The sequence below is a fragment of the Xiphophorus maculatus genome, chromosome 15 (genome assembly GCF_002775205.1).
Source record: "Xiphophorus maculatus strain JP 163 A chromosome 15, X_maculatus-5.0-male, whole genome shotgun sequence".
In the NCBI taxonomy this organism is placed as follows: domain Eukaryota; kingdom Metazoa; phylum Chordata; class Actinopteri; order Cyprinodontiformes; family Poeciliidae; genus Xiphophorus; species Xiphophorus maculatus.
In genome coordinates, this window is record NC_036457.1 from 20,094,395 (window position 1) to 20,121,316 (window position 26,922).

At 41.8% G+C, this 26,922-nt stretch overlaps 2 protein-coding genes across 12 annotated transcripts in view; one reads left to right on the top strand and one right to left on the bottom strand.

The window, feature by feature from the left end:
• Positions 1-894: 894 nt before the first annotated feature.
• On the top strand, positions 895-22,009 carry fzd3 (frizzled class receptor 3). 2 transcript variants are annotated; one of them, XM_014473358.2, is made up of 9 exons: positions 895-1,003; positions 1,967-2,500; positions 13,838-14,034; positions 14,247-14,709; positions 14,790-15,089; positions 15,657-15,908; positions 19,622-19,770; positions 20,366-20,782; positions 20,856-22,009. In XM_014473358.2, the coding sequence occupies exons 2-9, from the start codon at positions 2,300-2,302 to the stop codon at positions 21,070-21,072; spliced, it is 2,196 nt and encodes a 731-aa protein (XP_014328844.1). In that variant the 5' UTR covers positions 895-1,003; positions 1,967-2,299; the 3' UTR covers positions 21,073-22,009. The 2 variants fall into 2 exon arrangements, with proteins under 2 accessions (XP_014328844.1, XP_023203310.1); XM_023347542.1 differs by having other exon boundaries at positions 20,525-20,782.
• A 22-nt stretch (positions 22,010-22,031) lies between these two features.
• cdc42bpa (CDC42 binding protein kinase alpha) overlaps positions 22,032-26,922 on the bottom strand; it is an 82,907-nt gene continuing 78,016 nt past the window's right edge. For 9 of the 10 annotated variants that reach the window (XM_023347533.1, XM_023347536.1, XM_023347538.1 and 6 more), the window contains one exon: positions 22,032-24,746. In XM_023347533.1, coding sequence (XP_023203301.1) covers positions 24,615-24,746 — 132 coding nt within the window. In that variant the 3' untranslated portion in view covers positions 22,032-24,614. The remainder of the gene's footprint in view (positions 24,747-26,922) is intronic. The other variant, XM_023347540.1, reaches the window with a different exon arrangement.

The window sequence follows — 26,922 nt, forward strand, 5'->3', positions numbered from 1 at the left end:
CGCATCTTCACGCAGCACGAGACCGGAAGTAGCACATAGAAGCGTTCGGAAGAATAAAACAAGAACGTTTGAACTCGGAGTGTTTGATTATAAAGTGCGGTAAAAAAAAAAAAAGAGTTTGACATAAATAAAGGACTAAACATCCTCTTTAAAGCTTTATCGCTTTAAAGAGCTTCATCGTAAAAACTACCGGGATGTCTGCCAGGACAAATGAAGTGTATTTTCGTTGTTTTAGTATTAAACGTGAATTCTGTCTAAAGAAGTGAACAAATGACATTAACGTTTTTGGAAGCACTGACCGAAACGGGTGGAAAAGCTTATTTCTTCAGAGCCAAACATCTAAAAGAAAAATACCAATAGTGACACCTGCTGGGCACAGCGTGTTACAACTTCCAGTTACTAATGAGTTTGGATACAAGAAATTAGTGTGGGGACAAAAAATGCAAAAAATGCTCCCAAAACAATACGTGTACAATACGTATTTGTAAAAAAAAAAAAAGAATTTAAAAAAAGCAAACAAAAAAACCCCATCATGGTCGCCAAGATCTTTGAGGAAATTATTCTATGGACTCACGAGACAAAAGTGGAACTTTATTGAAAGTTAAACAATGTGACGGTGGTAATTAGCGGTGGCACAAAATCCTAAAGGGAAGCGTATAATATAATATAATATAATATAATATAATATAATATAATATAATATAATATAATATAATATAATATAATATAATATAATATAATATAATATAACATTTTGTTGACATTAAGAGTCTTCTATTAAATCGATAGGTTTCGGACCGGAAGCCATCTTGAAAGTGTCGCGGGCTTAACGGTGGGAGGATCGTGGGGCTGAAGGAGGAGAGGAGAAGGAGAAGAAGAGGTGAGGGAGGCTGGAGGAAGAGGAGGAGGAGGAGGAGGAGGAGGAGGCTAGCTCATTGTTACGGAGAGGGCGAGCTGCTGAGACCACCGCTACTGCACGTGAATTTCCCTGGAGAACATTTCGGTAAAGTTTTGTCCATCTAATTCCTCCATTTTTCTTTCTTTGTAAATGTCTGGGCGGAGAGCTTCTCCGGAGCGACCACCTCCGAGCTGCCGCCCCGGCGGCTCGTTGCGGTAAATGATAACACCGGTGAGCGGAGCTCGCTGCCTCTGCTCCGGTTACTGTGAGCCCTGAGGACGGACCAGCCGTCATCTATTGTTGTCTCTGCGTTACTTCTCTCTGCTTGAATCCGGGTTTCGGTGACACTCTGGCGGTTAGAGGAAAGTAGCCGCGTCGAGCCTCCTGGTCAGGTTATTTTAGCTAATTTAATATGTGGAGAGGATAAATGAATCTGTAGACAGAGGAGCAGCTCTCACTGATAAACAGGCAGGCTAACCGCGGAATTAACTAAATTATTTTCACTCTTTTATATTCAGGTTTAAATAAAACAAATTTTCCGAGAATTTGAAAAGGAATTCTCAATTTGAAGTTTATTATTTATGTTTTTATACATGTCAGCAGAATCTGTTCAGGCTGCATATGGGTGTGTACTGACATGTTAATAAGGCTAGTTCTAATATGAAGAAAAATATGGCGAAATAAAAGACAAATGACTTATATACCACATAAATTTAAAGTTATCAAGCATAAAGTTGGATATAAATGTACTAAATATTATTATGATTAAAATTCCACATAGTATTTTTATGCAATATTAAAGATTTAAATGACCATTATTTGTTTATATTGATGTTTTTAATGACTCGGTAGTTGTTATTTTTAATGCTGATAAGTTGTTCAGCTATCATATTGAACCATTTTTTTTAATCAACAATGGAGCCACTTGAACATCATTAACAAAACCAATTATATTTCATTTTTTAAAAATGTCCCCCGAGTTGCTGTTTTTTAAAAACACACTGCTTTGTATCATGAGCTTTGCTACAATGACTTATTCAATTTTTGTTGTGATTTTTCTGCATGCAGATCATTGACTGGTTTCCATCTCTGGCTGTTGCTGGTGCTTCCTTTTCAAGAAGCGTTGTTGGACTGGAAGCTCAGCCTCTGTCCGGTGATGGACCTTTAGATGATGACGATGGGCGCAGCCAGCTTCGACCAGGAACACGTTGGATGGTCTCTGCCAGCTCGGACCGTTTCTCTGTGATCTCAGCAGAGACTCTCGGGCAGTTTCCAAACATTTTTCTTTTTTTTTTTACTCCTGACCTGGTGGATGACCCTTACGGTAACAGAGGGTAACCTCTCATCCTAAGCAGCCGTCTCCTGGGTGTCTCCTCTGCTTTCTCGTGTGGGGACCCAGTGATGGATCTCCTGTGGGTGCTCTCCGTGTCGATGCTCGCCGCCTGCGTGGCCATCCCCATGGACGCTGCAGCAGGCAGCCACAGTCTGTTCACCTGTGAGCCCATCACCCTGCGCATGTGTCAGGGGCTGCCATATAACTCCACCTTCATGCCCAACATCATGAACCACTACGACCAGCAGACGGCTGCTCTCGCCATGGAGGTACGGTACATGATGCGACATGTGAAAAAGCTTTCAATCAACACTGTTTCATAATTTAGTGGGAAATATGTCTCTGTTTTCAGTTTAGCTTTGACGTTTGAACTCTAAACACATACAGTATGTAATATACTGTATGTCTGTGTTCAAAAAGCCGAGATGGGAGAAAAAGGTTAGAATAAAATTTTTTTTAAAAGCCTCAATTTCAAAGAAAGCATTTCATTTATTAGGGAAATATAAAACATTGCCTTTTCACAAGCCCTGCTCAGACTAAACCCTGTAAAAAGATATTGTAAAAATGTTTAACATGTACTTTATACTCATAAAAAAACCATGAAATTCTTGGTATTTCTTTTGGAATTTTGTGAGGGCGAAGCAATTTTAAAAATTGCCCTAAAAATACTAATCAAATGTCCTAGGTCATCATTTTTATTACTTTTCTAGGAATATCTGCTTGAAGTACAGGACTTTCAGACTGTTTCACCTCAAAAATAGCATTATTATTGTAGAGTATTATTAAATTATTTTAAAGCTGTTTGAAGAAAATATAAGATTTAATATTTGTCTTAATGGTGCCTTTTAATTGAGCTTCTTTACTCTTTTAAGACACATTAACAGAAATTCTGTGACTAATGTGCATTTAGCTATATTTCTTTTTTATCTTGTCAAAAATAAACCTAGCTAAGCCAATTAATTCAATAGTTAATGGCTACCAAAAATACAGCAGTAAACTGTAAATGTTTTTGTGTAATTTCTGAACAGAAATGCTCAGTATATGGCTTTAATTAGGTATTAGTATGCATTAGCAGATTCTTAAATGAGTTGGCTAGAAGTTGGTTAATCTTTTCTGAGTTTGACTAGTGGATCAAATCACACATCACTTTAGATTTTCTCTTTTATTCACCATTTCTTTTTAATCATGGAAACCATCAGCAAATTCTTCTTAAAATTTGATTCTAAACTTTTGTAGGTCGAACCTCAAAGAAAACCAGGAATTGGTGCAGTTCTTAAAGATAAACACAAATATTTGCTGTGTATAACTAATGGCCAATTAACTCTTTTAACATTATATAATTACTATGAGTACATAACACATCAAATTTTTCTTTCCTGGGCCTGTCTCTCTCTCTGTCAGACCTTCTGCAAAGCATGTTTTTGTTTTTGTGAAACCGATCTCAGACCTTCGTAGAAACGTTCTGAACCTCTCATATCCATATTTACGCTGCATCACTCTGGTTAGATTAGGAGTGTATAATCAGACTACTGCTGGTTATGTAAGGCCTTCACTGTGTCCGCTCTGTCTGCTGGGTAGATCTGAGGACGACACTAATTTGGTACTGAGGATGTTCAGACAAACATTCTTTCAAAGATAACTTTTTTTATTTAAAAATTTCTTCTCCTGTGCTTTGTGACCCAAGCGCCACAGACGTAGTGGTGTGTCGCTGTGCTGCACATTTGGGATGTTTACAGATGTGTGGAGGGATTTCTCAGACCAGCACCTGGTCACCAAATCTATTTTATATAACAGGCTTTAGAAAAATGACTCAACCACACACACACGCACACACACCGAGGGGAAAAAAACCCCAAAACCTATTTTGGTTCCAGTTCAGTAACGGATTAAAGTTCACATTTCTGTTTAGAAGTCTTCTTTTAAAAACATTCATTTAAAACAAATGGATAGATCTATGGTGCATAGATGCCCTCTTGACCAAACACACTCCTCCGGTGTGTGGATATACTGGCTGTCTATATTTCACAAACATTGCTCCAGTTTGCTGATTCCCTCCATCGTCTCTGGCCACCGACCCCACCCTGCTGCCATGGCGATGATGTGGCGACACTCTGCCATCCATCTGTCGGTGTCGCCGTGCTCAGCAGCGACTGTTGGAGAGATGGAGATGCGGCTGTCAGCAGAAGCAGCTTGCCGCTAAGAAGCCGGGGTTACGTAACCTCTGAACACGGCCTGCCCAGCTGTATGAATGTGCAGCTACATGTGATGGGTCACAGCTGCTCTCCGGAGCTCACACACCATCCTGTGTCTTACTGCTCATGACACACCACCCCAGTCATCTTATGAGCTACGATTCATTTATTTAAAACACAAATAATGTACAACATACATAAGAGGAAACTGTACCTGGTTGCAGCTCTGGTGCTAATTTCCAACCCTGATCTTAGCTAGTAACTTTAAAAAATAAAAGAAGAAATGCATTAAAACAGCCGAATGCTATTCTATAAATATAGTAATTAAAACATCATAAGATATACAATCAAACGGCATGCAAACAAAACCATTTGCAGTGACTAGCTGCACTGCTATTAACCATAAAATTGCGCAAATTACAAAATGAAGAAAATACTAGCACAAAAACTGATAAAAAGCTTTTGTGCTCAGATGAAGTTGTTTTTATCTGCCTTGTCAAATGGACAGATTTCATGAAACTGCAATGGAAACACTTTTTCCATTCTCCATTTTCCATTTTTTCCTGATCACGTCTCAGGAGTCGTGCGATCGACGTCCAGATGTTACTACTGGCGGAAATGTCAAAGAAGATGACAGGAAGTGGTAGGAGGATGATGGTTTGCTTTTGTTTTTGGACAATGTGCAGCCGGCTCCACCAGAGCGCTCACAGTATCGCACAATTCATAAAAAGTTGTCAGTCCATCGTGTTGAATCCATAGTTCTTCTGTAAAATCTCCGACCACAATTTTTCCAAAATCCAGCCTATGTAGCCGCTTCAGGTATTAGGTGTTTGTTGCTATAACACCTGAATAAGACGCTTGTGAAGACATGACCTGCTGGTCAGCCCTCTTTGATGGAAGAGAGAAAGCGGCTGATTTTTTCAGACCTTTGCGAAGATGGAAATGATCGGCGCATAAGATTGGTTCCTCATGTAAGTATCGATCAAAATTGAGACAATATGGGCCGATTTATTGGTTCATCCCTACTGACTAACCTAAAAAATACTGTGTAAATTTATTGTGATGAAAGCCTCACTGGAGCTGCTGAGGGTTGAGATGTTGTTCTTCAACAGAAAGAGATCGTTTTGGTTCCAACAGTGTTCACTTTGATTGGTCACAGATTCACAATTAGGTCTCTCTTAGTGCCCAGAAGTGCTTGTCAGTTTAGGATTTCACACAGGAAGCCGGTAGTTTCCAGATGGCGGAGACTGCTCTTCTGTTCGGCTCTTGTCTTCCCGATAACTCGGCCCGGGATCCAGTCCTTGGGAGAATTCAAAGCCTCTAAGACGTTGAGAGCAGCCAAACAGAGTGTTGATGGTTGATTCTTAAAGGGGAATTAGGCCTGCTTAACAGCCATGATAATAATGATGAATGCCTCGCACCGTGGAGAAGCTGGAAGTTGGACTGGAACCAGCGCCTGCCGTTCCTGCGCTCTTTCTTCTAAGCCCCTGAAGTGGTGTCTCCTCATGCCTTCTTTACAACGATTTCGCCTGGTGTTAGTTTTATGGGAAAGTAGGACAGTTTATCATCATGGCATTAGTTATAAATCGCCATATCTATATTAGTCTTTTTGTTAGAAGCTGGGTCAGTGAAAGCTCCTGAATGACTCAAACCATGAAAATGCTAAGTTACTGTACTTTATATTCTGCTTTTTATCCTCTTCCAGTCTTTCATCAATGACCGTTGAATGACCTCGCAGCTCCAATGGGACATGGGCCTCGAGGGTTTGGGAATCTTTTTTTTTACCACAGCGATATTGTGCTGCACTTGCATAAGTAAGAGCGGGGCAGATTTTAGTGGCATTACTAAATGGGTTAAAATCCCCTCATTTAGACACGGATGCTCTCTGTGGCTCCCAAATGGACTCGTGGCAGGAACTCAGTTAAGCTGATTGAGACTCTGATGCCTTTTGTAGTGATTTACAGTTTTTGTCTGAGGTAACTTATTAATCCATCATTTCTGGCTTTATGAATCTGACAATTTGTGCTTCAGCGGAGACGGATGCTGTTGTGGCTGAGCGTTATTCCTGACCTGTGTTTTTGAAAATTCACAAATACAAACTTCTGTTTGTATTTGTGAATTGCAAACAAAATTATGCAAAAAATTACAACTTTTTTGCATAATCAGAAAAGTTGATTATGCAGAATCAACTTTTTTGATCTTTACATTATGTTATGTTATTCCCTCATCAAAATCAGATCTGGAGTGTTGCCTTGATTCCTTCATTAATGTCTGAGAAATCTTTTAATCTCCCATGGCAACCATTGAGCTGTGCAAAACGCCTAGCTAGACCTAGCTTTGCCTTCGAGGACAAAACTCCTCATCAGAGCTGCAGTTTCTGAGCTTCCGCCTGACAGGGCATCCTTCCTCTGTGACTCCCCCACTCAGCTCCTTCAGACTAGCCAGCAGCAATTAGCAAACACCTGGTGGAACTGAGCATCTGCTGAGCTCATTATAGGAGCTGCTTCTCAGGGAAACGCTGATAAAAACATTATGTTAATAGAGGAGCTATGTTGTGATGATTTCCTGAAGGCGGAGTTTCTTAAAAAGCAGGAGCTTCTTAAAGAGACATAAGCACAGTTTCGAGGAATTAAATCACAAAGTAAATTTCTCTTGCATCATAGTTGATATATTTCTACAACAATTGATGGTAACGTAAAGGGAACATTTTCTCATCTCATCTTTGAAGTTCATTTCTTTGGTCTGACATGTAGAAGAGAAGCTGAGCTTTCCCCCTGAAGGTCAGGGGTCACAGCAAAAGTAATAACAGAAATTGGTCAGAGGTCTGATTAAGGCCAGATGGACAAAGCGAGGGTCAGGACCAACTGAAAATGCTAATCATGTTAGATTGCTAACCAGGTGAAGCCAACAAATCACCGCAATGACAGATATGTAAAGATAGTTACCATGGTGAGATGATGGCCTGGATGCAAAGCGCCACTTCATTCTCACCTCAAGTCAAACCCATTTTGACGTTTATTCCGTGTTGGCTGTAAACAGAAGCCACCGACACAAAGCATAATGGCCCGTCTGGGTTTAATCTCCCCGGTCCCAGTCCATCCCTTCGCCTTTCAGCCTGTCCTCTCAGCTTAGCAGCCCGTCCAGATAAACCGTGTCAGGTTTCAGCTGCTGTGTGGACTAACCCAGATACTCCACCCTGTCGGTGTGAATGAGTTTGTAAAGGAGTGCCGAGGGTTGTGTGTGTCTGTGTTCAATACCTCCAGTTCAATCCAGAACAACTCTCTGCGTGCTTCACCAGAGAGTACTTGACGTATCGCGCTCATTGTGCCGTAGTGAAGATATATCCGATACACACAACGCGGCCTGATAAATCCTAGCCAGCGTGACCTGCGCTATAAAAGAGCCTCTTGTTTTATTTAATGTCCAACACCGTGTTTATTGGCAGTGCCGTGAATGCGGAGCACATTGAGAAAGCGAGGCGCTGCTCCACAACAACCCTTCTCTCTCTCTATGTGTGTGTGTGTGTGTGTGTGTGTGTGTGTGTGTGTGTAAATGGATATTACCCACTGTCAAACACAAACACTTTCTTAGCGGCGAATGACATGGCTGCTTGGTCGACCCATCACTCCTCTCTCCCTTCCTCTGCACCTCTTTTGTCTTCCCCCACTGCCCCCGTTGGCAGGACTTTACCGTTGCCCAGGAAACCGTCCCAATTGTGCCGTTAACAAAGGAAGCAGGGGCTTTTTTTTGGGCCTCCCGGGAGGTGGTCCCCTCCGCCCTGCACCCTGACCTCCTCAAACCCTCCTCTTCTCCATCGATGCATCACTCGTCGCCATGGCATCAAGCTCTGAAATTTGGAGCTCTGGAATGGCGGTAGAGGAGAACTGGAATGCCAGGGGGGGCAGTATGAAGGGAGGGGGTAAAAGAGGTGACTGGGAGGTATTTATAAAAAGAACAAATCATCACAGACCTGTCGGCCATGTTGGGATCTTTTGTCGGCGGTTCACAGAACCTCAGCAGCCGACTTGAGTTTCCATTAAAAACCAATCACTGTTTTGTTTTGAAGGCATATCCAATGGCTGCCCTCCATTTCATTAAACTATTAATAATGAAAATCACAGTAATGGGATTCAGGACAGACTGCATATATCAGCACAGCGTGGGGTGAAACGGAGGTCAGGGATGTTTTTCTTCATGTCTTGAAGATCAGAGGGTTTCACCACCCGGCGTTATGAAGAGCTCTGCAGTAAAGGAGGGAGAAATTATGCAGATTTTCTCTGCACCGTGTGGCAATTTAACCGCAGCACTAATTTTCACAGCTATGCTGATGACACAGCTAGCGACTGATTAATTGTATTTTAGATGTTAAATCAATCTGGGAAAGTATTTTTTTTTTTCAGCTCAATTAGGACTGAATTAAATATTTATTAATTGGCAATGACCGTCAGAGAGAAACGAATAGTGAAACTGTAAGCTAAGGTTTTTAAGTACTGAGTCTTTGTGCTGCTATTGTACTTTTAATTTTACTTTAAATTGTTATTAAATAACTTCTTTTAGTAATTTATTTCAATTACTAATTTGAAATAATTTATTTCAATTACTAAAAGGTTACTATTTTTTTAATTACTAAAAAAATGGGGGGTTTTTTAATCGCTTGTTATCGCTGAGATTTTTTGCCCGTTTTGTTTTTATTATTTCAGGACTTTATAATCTCTAAGTTTAGTTTTTCTTTAGTCTACTTGTAGTTTCCTCTGTAACGTTAACATAATAGTTAACACCTTTATATCGTTCTTTATGTTTAGGTCTGATTAGTTTGTTAGTTTTTGTTGGTTTTCCATTGGCTTCCTCATAGTAGCTGATCTTTTGTTGCCTCTCCGTGTGAAATGCGCTCCAGAAGTTCAATTCAGAAATACTTTTGATCAAAAGGAAAATTAAATGTTGGAACTCATTTAAATAAAAATGTATTATAGATGTTGATGGCAGAAATGTTTAGAGTTATTAATAATAATCTCTCACCTTTCTCTCAGCTATGGTCTTAAAGCAGTGCAACCTTTAAGAGTGATGGTGTCAACATTTTTGCTTTTAAAACTATTCCAAAACAACTGAATTAATCGTCTTTGTTAGTGAACGTAGAAGTAGATAAATTAGCATGTAGCCTTTTGACATAAATGTGTTTTACATCCTCAGCTCCCTGTTTTGAGGCTGATGCCGACGTAAAACTCTCCATAATAAAGTTTTAGCCATTTACCAAAGCACGGGTCTCCAGTTTGACCAGTGAATCAATAAGAGGGAGTGTTAATTATCTGTAATTGGAGATATTGGTTGTGTGACCAACCATACGCCTAAGGTATCACTACGATTGGCTCTGCTCTCACTGCTTCATACCGGATAAAAGCTTGTTGTAGATACTGAAGAAGAGCTGGAAGATAAAAGGGTTGAGGTATAAAAATAGTCTGAATAGGACGAGAGTTGAATGCGAGTCCTGATCTGTGGTGAATCATCCCAGTAGCCTACATATTTACTCAACCGTCTCTCCTAGCGCTTCTCTGTGTGGCACAGCGGAGAACACTACGTTGTTCTGTAGCCTGCAGGAAGACAAACGAAGGATGGGGATGACGATGTGAGCTTTAGATCAAATTGAGCGGTCTGCGTTGGCATCACTGACGAGTACTAGATGTCCAGAGACTAATCTACACGCTTTTGGTTGTTTGAAATGAGATGCAGGATTTCTCAGCACTTATTCCTACAAAGAGCAGCAGATTGTCATTTTCTTCATGTGTTATAAGATATAAACTTAATTTAGAAAGGGACAACGTGTAGCTCAAACATAAATGTCAATGTTTCATGCACTTTACCAGATTCTAGCGTAAGGTAATTTGCATCTACACACCATGACATGCTAGTTCTCTTCTACATGGTTCCTACAGTCTGGAAAGGTCTGGACAATTTTGATTTTCTGCCACAATTCCCTGTCCCATTGTTTAAAATATCCATCCAGCCAGCTATAAAGTTATTGTAAATTATTGTATCGACAGTATACTTTGGTTTAGAAGCACTTAAAGCCTTCAAAATTGAAGCATTGAATACACCAAAAGCATGTAGAAATGCAAAGTTTGACGTAAACATACCAACAGCAAAGTGGAAGGCGGATGAAGATAGTGGTACATCTTTAAAACAGCCAGTAGAAATGGTGTGTAACCTTTGTCCTTGACTTTTTTTCTGACTTTAAGACAATAATTGGTGCAAGAAGTGCTGGGTTTTTTTTATATTTCTGAACTTTACCTTATAAAAGTGGTTTTCCCGATTTAACTGATTGGGAAACATTTCTGTTTTACAGTAGACTAAAATTCCACTTGTCACGTTATGCTACTTTAGTTTCTGTTTCAACTCAAAATTGCCAATAAAAATCATCACAAAGTAAGGTCAAAGTCTAGTTTAGGCCTGACTGATGGTGCTGTACTATTTGTAGCATAAACAGAGCGATTTGTGATGACGTGGTGTGATGCGTGCATCTGAACGTTACGCAGTTGTTTTTGCTTCATGGAGGATTCTGGGTCATGACCTGCTCTGACTGTGTGTGTTTCTGTCCTGTGTTACTCGGTGAAGCGTGACGACTTCAGTTGCTCAGAGATTACACAATTGACTGCTCGATTAATCTTGGCAATGTCATGTAAGAAAATGGTTGTGCTAATATTTAGCTTGGGGTTAACGTAAGCTTGAGAGAGCAGATTGTTTTGACTGTAGAGTGAGAAACTTTAACGTCTGTCAGTCTCTGCCCTCTTTCAGCGGCACAAGTGTGTGAATCTTTTTTCACAATAAGCCATCAGATGTGAGTGGCTGAAAAACATTACGCCAAATGATGCAGACAAATTTCAAGGATGACTGTAGCAACAGTCTGTTCAGATCTGATGTCGGGGGATAGAAGAACAAATCCAGGAACAAAGCAATGTTGCTTGTCATCACGTCATTTGTTCTTGGATTCTGAACTGCAGATGTTGTTTTACTATTGGCTGATGTACAGTTTTAATGAAGGATTCAAGAGAATAGAAACGGTATCAATTGGGTTTTATTTATTTAGGTTTTTTCACCATCTTTGTAGGGTATCCTCCCAAAAAACCCAACAAGTAGCCTTAAATAGTTGAGGAAAAACTTAACATGTCACGCCATCAGCCTCCAATTACTTCCTGTCATCGTCTTCGTCTTTTCCGTGAGTAGCAACATCTGGTTGCTGATCACATGACTCGTGTGATGCAAAAAAAGTCTTTCCGTTGCAGTTTTTCAAAATACACTAACTTTGGTACAGCCAAAAAACTACCTCATCCTAGCACAAAACGTTTTTGTCAAACGTGAGTTTTTCAGAATTGGCATTTTCTTTAAGCAAATTTATTTTTGTAATTCCAGTTTGCACAATTATGTGGTCAATGGAAACGCAGCTAGTGACGCAGTCTTGGTTGTTCAGTTTCCTTTCATCTGAGGGGAGCTGGCTTGGGTCAAGAGGTTAACCCAAATCAGGACAGTGATCTCTTACACACATCACAACTGGGATGAGCTAGCCTCATGCATCCCTCCTCTGCATATCAATCCTGTAATTGACCTGTTTCCCCTAATACTATCACAAAGACATGTTTTCTTAATATTTGGAAAATATCCAACTAGAATTATGCCGCAACAAGCTTCTTGACGGCTGCAGAGAGTCTAAGATTTCTCCACAACTTGCTAAGGGACATTTGCCAACAGTGTTGGTATATAGCGGAACCATTAAGAACCATTTTGACCCGGCGTGGAATAGAGAACATCCACTATCAACATGCTGAGGATGAGTGGAGGGAAGTTAGATCTGGGCACTTAGAGAAATCAGAGCGAATATTTAACTAGATTAATACCCATCCGTCCTAACAAGCCATTTGCTCTCCCTCCCATCCCTCCGCATCCCCCTCTTCTCTGGGCTTGTCTGTCATTCAGGCCTTCTGTCTTTACATTATGGGGGAGGGGACATACTGTGAGTCTGTGATTTGACTGGGGTGTGGTTAGAAGTCTTGATGCAACACAAACACATGTAGGTGTATGCAAATGAATCCATTGAAAACCAGTGAGGCTTTCTGCACTCACACTGCTTCTTGGCACATTTTCTCAGTGTGTGAGAGCATCACTGCACTGCTCGGTGGGTGTGTTAGCCTGTAAATAATATACTTCCGTTGGTAGTTCTTCTTGTGAGCAAGTGTGCGCATGTTGTCAGTGTGTGTCAGTCAGCCACAGCGTGGTCCTCCCTGGAACACAAAGGGGCCTGTCTGCAGCAGCACAGGGAGCCCTGTGGAGGTTAGAGTGGGGGAAGAACGGGGAAGGGGGGAGGTGACATTATTGGGGTGCAAAGGGGGGATTATCAAGAAAGAGGCCAGACTTCTTTTTATGAACTCATCTCCAGAAAATGTCACTTGTCCTGCTCCACTGATCCCTTTGTTTGGTCCGAGTCCTGAAGATGGAGCCTCAATGAGATCTGAAGACCGAACTGGTATTTTTTGTTACCTTGTAAAATAAGCACATTTGTTTTAGGGTGCATTCACACCAGCCCTGATTAGTCCGCTTTAATCTAACTCTGGTTCGTTTTCCTAGAAGGGCTGGTTCTTTTGGGGCGGTGTGAAGGTGGATCGAAAATGTGAACTCTGGTCTGCCTACAAACCTCGGTCTCGGTTCAATTGAAGTGAACTCTGATGCAGTTCGAATGAATGCCAAGTGGACTGGAGACTGATCGAAAAACAGGAAGTGTACTATAGCGCAGGGCATTCTGGGTAAATACAATCAAAAAGTCTTGCACTAGCGGGAGAAATTACTCTTGGTATTTAGACAAAGACAAAAAAGAAATCCCATAACTGCTAAAATTTGACACCACTCCATTTTTGTTGACATTTTCGGAAAAAGGCTCAGTGCCTTTTTCATTTCCTTCAGTGGTTTCAAAGCAGTGTATAATAAGTCTGGCCGGCCACCAGGCTTTACTTGTGTCCCCACCAGGCTTCGCATTGTTTATTTATTTATTAATTTTTTTTATGGCTATAAAGTCTTGCATTTTTTAAGACTTTATAGTCAGTGTTCAGATATTAATCTTCCAATAACACATCATTATCAAGTGATATTTTTAAATTTCTTGTCAACTTTAAACAATTTTTAACTCAAAAACACGACTGGCTGCTAGATGAATGACTGCCGAGCGCTCCAACCACCGGGCTTAGCAACTTTTCTGGGGGAAACCTTGCAAAGGGTTTGGTTTGTTTGACATAGAAAAGTGTGAAAGCAAACCACATCAGCTGAAAACATAACAAATGTTGCAACTTTGTTCCCCTATCAAACCAATTCTATCATACTGTCAGGTGTGAAAACAGCCCAAAACACCTTTCTCTTTTTCTCTGCCTGACTCTGCAGCCGTTCCATCCTATGGTGAACCTGCAGTGCTCTCCAGACCTCAGGATGTTCCTGTGTGCCATCTATGCTCCGGTGTGCACCGAGTACGGCCGGATGACTCTGCCCTGTCGCCGCCTCTGCCTGCAGGCCAGGAGCGACTGCTACAAACTGATGGACATGTTTGGTGTCAGCTGGCCAGAGGAGATGGACTGCAACAGGTCGGAACAACACCAGTTCTTCTTCTCTGGATTTGTGTTGGCAGGGTCAGCTAGTTGGCTTTCCTGGATTTGCGTGTTGAACACATTTTGATTTGAAGTCAGATAGAATGAAAGAAACTTTTGGTCCAATCAGACCTCGATAAGCAACAATTGTGTTTAAAAAAAAGCTCACCAGCTGGAATCACCAAGTCACTGCTTTCTTCCTCCCTCAGGTTCCCAGACTGCGATGAGCCCTACCCTCGACCTGCGGACCTCCTGTCCACTTCAGACTCAACCGAGTCCCCCGTCTCTGTCCAGCGGGACTACGGCTTCTGGTGTCCCCGGGAACTCAAAATCGAGCCAGAACTCGGCTATTCCTTCCTGGGGGTTCGAGACTGCTCCGCCCCGTGTCCCAACATGTATTTTACTCGCGAGGAACTGACGTTTGCCCGCTATTTTATCGGGGTGGTGTCCATCGTCTGCCTGTCAGCGACACTCTTCACCTTCCTGACTTTCCTCATCGATGTGTCAAGGTTCCGCTACCCGGAGCGGCCCATTATCTTCTACGCCGTCTGCTACATGATGGTGTCCTTGGTGTTCTTCCTCGGCTTCCTGCTGGAGGACAGAGTTTCCTGTAATGCAGCGAGTCCTGGGAAATTTAGGGCGTCCACAGTGACTCAAGGCTCCCATAATAAGGTCAGATCTTCACCTTGTGTTCTCCGCTGTCTTTATTTCCTCCTGCATGCTGATTAAAAATCTGTCTTTCTCTCTCCTAGGCCTGCACGCTTCTCTTCATGGTGCTGTACTTCTTCACCATGGCTGGCAGTGTGTGGTGGGTCATACTGACCATCACCTGGTTCCTAGCAGCTGTTCCTAAGTGGGGCAGTGAGGCCATAGAGAAGAAGGCGCTCCTCTTCCACGCCTGCGCCTGGGGCGTCCCGGGTGTCCTCACCGTCACTCTGCTCGCCATGAACAAGATAGAGGGAGACAGCGTGAGCGGCGTGTGCTTTGTGGGGCTTTACAACCTGACGGCACTGCGTTGGTTCCTGCTGGCCCCACTGGGACTGGACGTCGTGGTGAGGAAGACCCTTTTAACAAACTATGATGGATTTTATTGCTCTTCCTCTGAGGCAATAAATAAGGGTTCCCGCACATCCTTACAAAGAATTAAATTCGTGCATCTAAATTAAGGCCTTAAAATAAATTAAATTCATAAAGCAAAATTTATGTTGTCTTAAATAAATGAATCACAGGTCATACATTTTATCATGAAAGGACTGTTTAATCTTTATTCTCATGGGTTTTTTTCTTGCTCTGCATTTCTGTCAGCTAAAGGTTTGAGTTGGGTGCAGACATCTTCATTGAGGCAGTTAAGGCTACTGCTAACTAGCTGCTAATACACACTTGCTAGCTTGGTGTCTTTGGTTTGATTGTAATACTGCAGGATCCCTTACTATCCTCTGTAGTTATAGTTTGTTCAGTTTCATTCATGGTGGCATTAAAAGGGTCTTAAAAGTCTTAAATTTGACTTTCTGAAACCTGCAGAAACCCTTCAAATGCAGCGCTTCCTTTCTGCTGCATTTACAGCTACAGTGTTAGCTCATGTAAGGCACATTTAAACCTTCCTGCTTCTCTCCTCCTAGGTGGGAGTTGTGCTCCTGCTGGCCGGCATCGCTGCTCTTAACCGGGTCCGCATGGAGATCCCGCTGGAGAAGGAGAACCAGGAGAAGCTGGTGAAATTCATGATTCGCATCGGCGTGTTCTCCGTTCTCTACCTGGTTCCCCTGTTGACCGTCGTGGCCTGCTACCTTTATGAGAGCAGCTACCGGACCGTCTGGGAGACCACCTGGGTGCAGGAGAAGTGCAGAGACTACCACATCCCCTGCCCATATAAGGTAACCCCATGACTGTGTGTTTAAAACGCTTCACTGTCATAGAAAACCTCAGAGTAACGATTCTGGTGCTCATAAAAACTGTCAGCATTAGGCTGTTCTGTGCCTGAAGCTCATTATTTATCCATAAAGAAATGTTTGATTATATTTCACAATTGAATGGAGTGGAAAAGCCTCTAAATTTAGCTTTTAGAAGCTAATCACTGCAACTGAAGTGATGGTGCGTCTTCTTATTTACACAGTGCAGAACTGAAAAACAAATAAAACCGTTTCCTTTCCGACAGACGAGAACAAGAGTCATTTGAAGCTGAAGATTGTTGTTGAAAAGTTTCAACTAACGGTTCAAACAGCAGAAATGAGTTTAATTTGGAAAGTCTTGGCACAAATCTGTGACTAGCGAGCAGAAGATTCTTCTTACTACTTCCCACCATCTTTTGTAGTTTTTATGACCTTTTCTACAAAGATTGAGGAAAAGTGTTGGAGAAGGCTGTGGACATTTTGTTTTTGTTTTGGAACATTTACGGTAAAAAATAACAACTAAAAAAGAAGAAACCACTGTAAAGTATTCTGTAGATCAGCATCGGGTTTTGTTTTGTTTCTACAGTGTTGAGCTGCTGATATGATTTCCAGTAGGAACTAAACCAGCTTTCTGCTTTGTTCAGTCTCTAGTTATTTATGTGCAGAGCGACAGCAGCATCACAATGAGGAGATTTACTAATATTTTCAAACAGGTGAAATGATCTGGAGGGACTTTATGCCAGTGATGTCTAAACCTTTTGCCACAAAGGCCAAAATCAAGTTAAAAACGGTTTTGTTTTGTTTTTTATTGTTTTTATATAGAAGTTTTCTTGTTCCTTTTCAATTTTTATCTGAATAATAAATTAAACATGTATCATTTTTTTGAAGCAAAGAAAAATAATCAGATGGTTTCAGAAAAGGGATCTTTAGAACAACATACAACAGATTTTGCACAATTCAGATTTTAAAGGACAGGATTACAATGAATCAATGTGAGTAGTAAGCCGTTGTTACTCCATTTATTAGCATTGAACATTTGATTCCTTCCTTGTTTTATTGACACTGACCCGCCCAGGGCTGTTTGAAGGGAAGCTCGTGTTGAAGGCAAGGCGGCGGAGCAGCTGGGTGGAAACGTGTGTGAGCAGCGCGGACCTCCGTGTGGGATCTGATGTTTGTCTCAGCGCGGCGGCAGCACAGATAGCAAAGCTGTTAATAATTGAAAGAGCGCCGTCTCCTTCCAGACGGTATCACCAGCCGGTCCTCCCTGAGCTCCTGTTGTTGTTTTCTTGATATTATGAACACTGGATTAATGCTCAGATGAGTCCCGCTTTTAATCTGTGCCTAAAACGCCGCGGTAATCCACCGTGTGCGTTTCTGCTGGGGTCGCTGGGGTCAAACCTCTCCACGGCAACAGCACATCTGAACATAAGCAACGTTGTACATTGGAAATGCTGCTGGGTGGTGGCAGAATATCTTAATAAAACCCGTTAATAAACTGTTAAAATGATAAATAACCTGCACTACATTCTATGAGTATGTCATAATGTCTAATAACATTGAACGTCTTTTCACATTTATGTAGTCTGGCAGAAGAAAACTGCTTTGATTCGATGGATAAAATAATATTTACAAACCTAATACTAATATAGTAAATACTGTACATGCTGACATGAGCTGGTTTTCATTTTTTGTCATGGTATAATTACATTAAATTTCCACAAGAAAAGATTTATAGGTTCTAAAATGTCAACATTCCACAGAAGAACATCCTATTTCTACAAAGTCTCACATTTGTCTTTATTTTTAAACCTAAGAATAAAAGTAAAACAGTGTTTCTTTAAAAATGACAACAAAATTCCAATAGTACATTTTTATATGCATCTAAGTTTTATTTCTCCAGACAAAGGACAGAATTGTCTCTTTGGATTGTAAAGGTTCCAGATTCCTATTCTAGATTCTCGAGGGCCACGTAAAATCGTACAGCGGGCCAGATTTAGCCCTCGGGCCTTGAGTTTGATCCACAGAGCATATGTGGACGCATTCACACTCAGGCCTCTCTGTGCGTCAGTAGGAAGGAAGAAATCCAACATGTCTCCATAAAGACCTCCTGACAGAGCTAAGACGTCCGCCATGCGGAGCTCCTCTGGATCTCACACACAGCAGGGAGCCAAGCTGCGTTTCCAGGCTGAACAGAACCAGGTTCCCTCTGTGAACCCCGAGGCTGGAGCCGACCGTCTTGTCCCTGCTGTAATGAGCGTGTCTGTGAGTCTGAGCCGCATCCCTCTTCTTACGGTGTGTGGCAGAAACCGGAGCAAAGATGGCAGACCGACCAGAGGCAGGACGCTCTTCTCCTTCTGTCCGACTCGATAACCAGATGTGTCAGTCATGGCGCTACGCAGAGAAACCGCCGTTCTCAGGCAGGAGGGTAAAGAGTCAGCCGTCAAATCAGAGCAGATGTCTGCTGATTGTTTCTGCCTCCAGCATGAGACGTTCAGCTGTTAGTGAAGAAGTAGAGCACATAGATGTTTACCCACAGCGGCCTGGATCTGCTGCATGAGCAGCTTCACCGGCTCATCATCGTGCCCTCTATACAAACCTGTAGCGCAGCCGCTTTCCCACTGAATATCGCTGCTATTGTCCCATTAAAACGCAGATCTGTGATTCGGAGTCCAAGTGTGTCAATTCAGTTTGAGCACTTTCTTTTGGGTTTTAGCATTTTTGAAAGAGATCGAAAACAAAACAGCTTTTGCACTCAAGTAGAGACTTGACTAACATGGAAGATTGAATAAAAATCCTTTCGTTTGATTTAATCAGTGTAAAATGTTACATACAGAGCCTTGATAGCTCTTGACACAAAGTGGAAGGAAGGTGAAACATGGCATTTAAAAAATAATTAAGACTTGTATTCAGACCAGAGCTGGTTCTTTAAAGCATCCATTTTGATTGATTACATAGATTTGACCAGATAAAAAAAATTGTCACTTTTTTTTTTTCCCCCACTCATATTCACGTTTTTCTGATACGCCCGTAAATCTGGCTCAAAATGACGTAGGCAGACAACAATAACAACGCCGCTTCTTTTGGCAAACGAGGGGTTAATTTTTGCTTCAAAGTTGTTTATTGTGTCAAAGTTTTTGACTCCTTAAAAATCCATTAAAAAATGATTCAAGTCACAAAGGCTGGTCCACTGACCTGTATTTAGGTGAATAAAGGGGGTTGAAAACAAATGTAGGCCACACTTTTCAGACACTTTGTCTGTAAAAAAACAAAAAAAAACAAAACAATAAAAAAGTGTTCATAATTTACCTTCCACTGGTGAATCGTGTTCTACATTGTGTTGCTCTACCACACAAACTCTCATAAAGTAGATCTGTTTCCCTTTTTTCTGTAACTTTCACTATATATATTTTTTTCATTTGACTTACAGCTTTACAGTGGTGTAGATAGGGGAAAAAATGTAGTAAATTTCTGTCAAACGTTTTTGAGATTAATTTTAGAAAATTCTTAAAATAAAACGTGGAAGTTTGAGTAATTTCTAGCAAATTTTTTCCACTTTTGGAGCTCGGAAATGTCCTTATTCTTCCTAGAAAATTTATGACAGTTTTCTTGTTTTTTGGCAGAAACGTAGGTTTTTTTCTCCCCATGAAGCCCCTCATGCGTACAGTTCTCCTCCATCACCAGCTCCTCCTGTCTTTCAGGTGGAGAGCACCAGCCGGCCCGACCTGGCGCTCTTCCTCATCAAATACCTGATGATGCTGATTGTGGGAATCCCCTCTGTCTTCTGGGTGGGCAGTAAGAAGACCTGCTTTGAGTGGGCCAGCTTCTTCCACGGCAAGAGACGCAAAGAGTACGTACCCAGTACACCACCACACCATGATGGGGAACATTTGATAAATTTTGCCATGGCAGGACTATTTAATCTAGAATTAATTTTTTTTATCACCGGACCTTTCTGTTAGGGAAAGATTTGAGTCGTTTTGTTGTAACTTGAGGACGATGATGCTACCGCTAACTAGCTGCTAATATTCTAGTTCGTTAACTAGCTAGTTAGCTTTTTGCATTTATCATGGGTGATGGACGAGACACACGGAACGCGACGGCGACAAAAGCTGAACATTTTTCCAGCTTGCGCACGTCTCAGAAACTTCAGCATCTGAAAAATAAAAAATTTGAGAGAAAAATCCCAGAAATTATGAGATTAATCTCTGAGATTAATTTTCTAGAAGTTTTTCCTTGCAAATTTTTGATTTTAGCAGCTCAGACATTTATTTTTTTTTCAGAAAATTGCACTATTATTTGTATCAATCTTCAGGCAGGTCGTCCATCTAGGCCCAGACTTGTGTCCAGTTTTCTGGTCCATGTTGGTTCTGCTGTTTGCTCCAGAGTTGTCAGGTTGTTGGTGAACACAAGCCCCTCTCTGCACCCCCCTCCTCCAAACTCAGAGCATTAACTCCCTGTCCCACTGCCTGCTCCACCCACTCCTCCATCCTCTCCTACCACACCCACCGCCCCACCACCTTCCCCCTGTCTCTCCCCACCCTTCTGCGTCTCTCCCTGCCTACCTTCTCCTCCTCCTCCACCTCCTCCCTGCCCCGCCTCAGTGGGATGGTCAACGACAGCCGTCAGGTTCTCCAGGAGCCCGACTTTGCCCAGCTGCTGTACCGGGACCCCAACACGCCCATCGTGAGGAAGTCGAGGGGCACGTCCACCCAGGGAACCTCCACCCACGCCTCCTCCACCCATCTGGCCATGCTGGACGAGCCGCCCAGCGCCAGCACCAGCCGGGCCGGATCGGTGCACAGCGCTCGCTCCAAGATGAGCAGTTACCATGGCAGCCTGCACCGCTCCAGAGACGGCAGGTGGGCCCCCCCCGGTCACCTGTCCAGATGTTTGGATGTTGGTTCCTGAACTCTTCCCGGCTCTCCCCGGCAGGTACACAGGGTCCAGCATGCCCCGCCTCAGCGACCAGTCCAGACACTGCAGCACCAACCGACTGGACGGCCTGTCCAGACACGACTCCGCCTTGCGCCTGGACAGCCAATCGCGGCACAGCAGCACCAGAGACCTGAGTGGCGCCGCGCAGGCCGTCCTCGGCGTCCCCGGAAACGGGATTCACCGGATCCTGGACGAGGATGGAGCTGCAGCCTGAAGGGACAAATGAAGGAGGGAGACCCACCCCAGGTCGGAGTGGGACCCAGAACCAGACTGTTGATCCAGTCAGAGGAAGGAAAGTACTTTTGGAACTTTGCCTTAATGTCTCTCAGCTTTATCTGCCAGCCCAGCTGATCCAAAAAAAAAAGACTCTCCAAGCTGACTGTCGTTGGGTTTTTCAAACAGAGACGAAACTTTACTGTTGGACCTAAACTCCTGAGCCTGACAAAAACAAAATGTGAATTTTATTTTATTTTTTACTACTTTAATTTGTGACTTTGAAATGGTTTTAATGGATGAGACAGGAGCTTTGTCCTCAAGCCCGGGCATCAAAATATTGAAAGCTTGATTTTCCCCTTTAGCTCAGGCATCTGCTGCAGTTTTGGGTGTCACATGTTGAAGCTTCATGTGATGCAACACTTTCCAACATGTGTTGTAAAGTGTTACATCAGCCTGTTTTACACCATTCCCAAACAGTAGCTGTGTTTCCATTGGCCATATAATTGTACAAATTGACATTTTAAAGATAAATTTGCTTACGAAAACATGCTAATTTCAAAAAACGTTTCGCTAAAAAGTTCAAGCACTCTGTGGTGTTTTTTTTGCACCTAAGCACAAAGCTTAGGTGCAATTTGGAGGTGTGTGTGCATCCCCTTTCCTTGCTCCAAGCACAATTCCAACTGCTTGCCAACCTCAGAAAGTAGCTTAGAAAAAATATTTCTTTTGGTATCTTAGCAACCAGCACTATTGAGCCCCGGTGCAATTTGGAGGCGTGTGTCCTCCAGGCATGGCTCCTGTCCAGTGAAATTCTAAGTAGTCTGTTTAAATGTGTCCTTACTTGTAGCTACTGGAAATGTTACTGACATTTTGTTTATAGATGTAAAAACTTTTCATTTGTAATAAAAGCTTTTTAAAGAATCCATTTGGAGAAATGACCACACAGCAACACTACGGGTGTGTATTTGTAACAGCCCTCCGCTTTATTGAAATACATCGGAGTCAGGTTAATATGAGTTCTCCACATCGGTGTGGCAGCCAGTTCCATACATTATTTTTGACCTTACACCTTAAATATTTTTGTGCAAAAAGGAATCTACATCACCTGTAGTGGGTTATCCTCAGTAAAACGCCCAAACCATCCAAAAAGGAGCAAGTAAAACAAACCAAAAATAAAATGATTACATCTAGAACATGCAAAACTGTACAAATTATTACAAACCAATCCTAGAAAAAAAAAGTGTAATATGATATGAAAGAGCAAAAATATTATAGAAGGTACTGTAGATAAGACCTCACTGAAATGTAAAGGCGTTTGATTTCGTTTCGTTTAGGCCTTCCTCCACAGAAAACTGCGGCACTTCGGCCATCAGATCACCTGCCACCCTTCGACCCACGCCGTCCGTCCCATAGGCCGACCTCGACACATTTCCTGAGATTTCCTTCCTCACTCCAGAACGTCTGGGATCAGTCAGTTTTAAATTATTATTTTTTAAACATATCGACCGATGTTAAAACACCCCCCGCCCAAACAAAGTCTGCTTCTTGTCCCTCCTACTGGACGCCACTTGCAGGCGAGAAATGGAGAGCTGCACACTTAAAAAGGTTCAGGGTGTTGGAAAACAAGCTTTGAGCTTCAAATCACAATAGAAAATAAAATCCATAAACAAAACACTTGGAATGAGGTACGGAGAGCTAATTTGTTGGATTTCAAAAGGGGGAAGCAGCAGGAATGACTACTGAAGTATGTAATGTTTGATTCCCTTATATGGAGCTGATCGCGACAGGCTTCAACTTGGACTCTGCAATGGGGGGAAAAGAGAAAATACTGTGTACAATAGGAATGTTTGTTCTAAGTTTACCCAAAAGAAAACTGCATTAGTATTAAGAATGTTTCTGTGTTTTAAATAACAGAAAATTGTGTCTGATTTGTGTCTAATCCACACAGGTTACTGTCAGATTCTGCTCCATAAATTGTCAGATTCTGCTCCATGAGTTGTTTTTTTTGTAAATGGGGTTCAAAACTGGCAAAATAAATGGCAGAAACTGCTAAACAGCTACAGTAAAATACGACCAAAAAAATCCCCCCAAAACCAAGCGAGTTTAGAGCTCCAGCTCTTCGCTAGTATTAGCGAAACAATCAGAAATACATCGGAGTCACGCGCTGGTGTTTACATTCCTTGTTTTAGTGTTCTACTTCCATCAAGAGCTTTTAATGGACATTTTAGCACATTGTTAACAAGCAAAGGCTGTGACAAAAGAAAGCATGTTACCAAAATGTCCCTCTTTTGTCCGTTTTTGGTTAATTAGAGCTTATCCATTGGTAGAGGGGGTCAACCTTTTTTTCCATCCCAGTACCACCGCCCATCGGACGACCAGAGGAGCCGTAGGGACGAGGCGTTTGCTGCGTAAAACCACCGCCTCAGTGTACGAGAGCGTAGATACATGTGTGATAGCAGGTTGGTGAGAAATGCACATTTTCCACTAGATAGTTTGAGCAGTAGTGTCGGTCCGTAAATGGGGGGTGGAGGAGAGAAACACAAAAACCAAAAACACAACACGTGTCAGACATAGAATATAAAACTAACTCATAAAACTGATTAAAAAAAAACACAAAGTGGTTTAAAAATGGCTTTTTGTGTGAATAAAAACTCAAAATCACTCAAAACAAAAACCAGAAAACCAAATCAGGATTTCTTTGCTCATTCCCCGTGTAGTTCTCTATAGTATTTTCCTTATCATATATTACTCTACTTTGAACCTATGTACATCATCGCGATGGGAGTCAGTGAGTTGGTCAGTTTGGTTGCACAGCAAAGTGGAACGAACGTCTAATGCTACGACGACGGAGGACGCCTCCCTGGATGAACCAATGAGGAAGAGAGTAGCACAGTAGGAAGTAGGAAGGTTTTTTGCTAACGCTCAAAATAACAATAACAATTAGAAAATATAAAGTCACTGCACTGAGTATCAGGAGAAAACTAAAACTCATTCCTTTACTTTCTCACTTCCTTTTTTTTTAATATGCGACATTTTGCGCAACACCCAAAGAAAAAGCGACTGTGGGAAAATATTTGCTTCATGTCGCGTGGAAGCAAACCTAACCTTCCCCATCTAAGATTGATAAATAAATTAAAATTGTCCCCCTGAAACCCGGCTGGTCCTATGTACAAATACAAATCATTTTTCTCTCATCGATAATCCGCTTCTCGTTTTTTTCTGTTGCGTCGTAAAGTTTGGCGTCTTTATGCGAATCTCTAAAGAGGGAAGGAGGAGCTGGGTAGGGAAGAGTGTCAGGGTCCATTCTGGATAATCATAGCGCAGCTCTCGTTCACTCATTTGGGGGTTTCCCCTCGAAAAGGCCCAGAGTTGTAGTGTTTCCGTCCAATCAGGAAGCAACGTCCAGAGGCAGTTCATCAGGAGGAGCGAGCGGCGGATGGGAGGTGCAGTTCTCTGGGCAGTGGAGGCGGGAGGAGGGGGTGGTGTAGGGGCGAGGTTAGGGAGTCCTGTGCTGAATGGGGAGAGGGGGTCGGTGGGGAGGGCTCATGTGTCCCAGCCCATCCGGTCTGTGCTCTCCAGGGACAGGGACTTGGTCTTGTGTGGGGACGCCGGGCTGGGGGGGCTGCTGAAGGTGGAGCTGTTGGAGGCCGTGGAGTGACGGGGGGAGTCCGAGTCCTGAAGGGGAGGAGACGGAAAGAGAGAGAGGAGGAGGAGTTAAAAATGTATTTTAAAAAAACGACAGGAAAGAGGGCTAAGATTCAGATTCTGTCATCAAAATACACTGCAAAACACAAAACCTTACCAGTGTTTGCTCTAGTTTCTACTGCAAATATCTTGGTAAACTTGAAATAGGACAAAATTAACTTGTAAGTTACTTTTCAGCAAAATAGCTTGTTTTAAGTTCCTTATATTCCCCAATATTCCTTAATATTGATGAAAAAACTAAGTAAAATAATCTGCAAGGGGAACTAGTATTTTTTCATCAATATTAAGAAAAAAGTTTGTTTTGTCTTATTTCAACCGTGATAAGATATTTGCTCTAAGAACTTAATGATATTTTGTGATTTTGTGGTGTGAAAACTTTGGGGTTTTTCTCACCACTGAAAGTGGAGCTGGTGCCCTGCAGAGTATTCACACCCCTTCAACATCTGCTCAGTTCGACACCCACAAACTTTAACTGAGGTTTAGTGCGACAGACCAACACAAAGCAATGCACAACTGTGAACAACATGCGTTTCAAAGGATTCATCACACCTGATGTGGTGAGTTCAGCTACTCAACCCCATTTAGTTTAACACCCCAAAATAAAATCCAGGGAAACTGATCGCAGTCTAGAGTGAACATGGAAGATGATGCTCTGACACATCAGCCTGAAAACACCATGAAACACAGCGATGGCACCATCATGCTGTGGGGATAGCTATATTTTTTTCCATGGAATGGAGGATGGAGGACAAGCCTGGGGCAGAGCTTCACCTTCAAGCAGGAAACATGCAGCTAGAGCTGCTGTAGGATTACTTTAGTAATCGATTATTCTATCAATTTATCGATTAATCGGTTAAAATAAAAAAAAAGGACACATTCTACAGATTTTTCATTTAGCCACATAAGCATTTTTTATACAAAATTAAAAATATATTAAAAGATGCAAGTAACATAACTAATTCACTTTTTGAAATAAGAAAATAAAACATTTTATTGCAGTAACAGCATTCCTTTAGTGAATTTGAACTGGATGAAATTAAAACTATGCTGCTTGGGGAAAAAGCATTTACAAATCTTATATGCAAATTATATATATGTATATATACAGTAGTAGAGTTTTGGTTCAGTTACTGCTCTGAATATGTTTTTTCAGCAAATGGCATTTTTTGTGCCTATACAGTTAACGATTAATCCATTATTAAATTAGTTGACGATTACTTCAATAATTGATTTATCATGACTAATCGTTCCAGACCATTGAAAAGCATATTCATGTGTTACAATGGTCTAGTAAAAGTCCAGACTTCATTTAGAGATCATATTACTTCCCAGTTGTCTATTTGTACAAACTACACATCATTGTCTGTTCACAGTAATGCCTTGCAGTGTTGGTCTATCACAAAAGTCCCAAGTTACCATGGCGATTACAACTCAGCATGATTCATTGATCTGCTGTGAGGGATGCAGTCCAGCATTCACCAGCAAATCAACACCTCAACTGACCAGGAGGGATCAGCAGAAACCAAACATGCAGGCTGGAGCCGATGATGGAGTGGAAGGTTTCCGATTCACCCTGAACTCATCACACACAGTCCGTCTCGCAGGAAACCAATACATTACTGCGACTGACTCTGAAAATGGGACGATTTGGGCCAAACAGGAAGTGTGGTGGCTTCAGACTGGTGCTGGGTTGAAGTGTGTGTGTGATTCTACTTCCTGTCCTCAGGTCAGTGACGCCGTCCTTCTGATTCGTTCTGGTTTAAAGTCTCACTAAAAACCCCACAGATCCTACTGTGACTGCAACACAACACACCGTGGAGCAGCTTGAAAACACTGCAGAAACTAAATCTTACCAAGTAGTCAAATATTTTAATACGCTTCAGGTAAGACAAAACTCATTTAAAAATAACTTTTCGATAAGAAATAGAAGCTTGCTTTAATTAAATAGTTATTCATTAAAAATTCCTAGTTTTTACTTCTAACAAGACATTTTTCACATGTTATAAGTGGAATAATCTGCTAATGAAACTAGTCATTTTTCAGTAACATTAATGAACTATTTACCTAAAATAAACTTCTAGTTTTTGCTGAAAAGTTACTTTTTGTTTCGTTTTGTTTTAATTGAAGTGTGTTAAGATATTTGTAG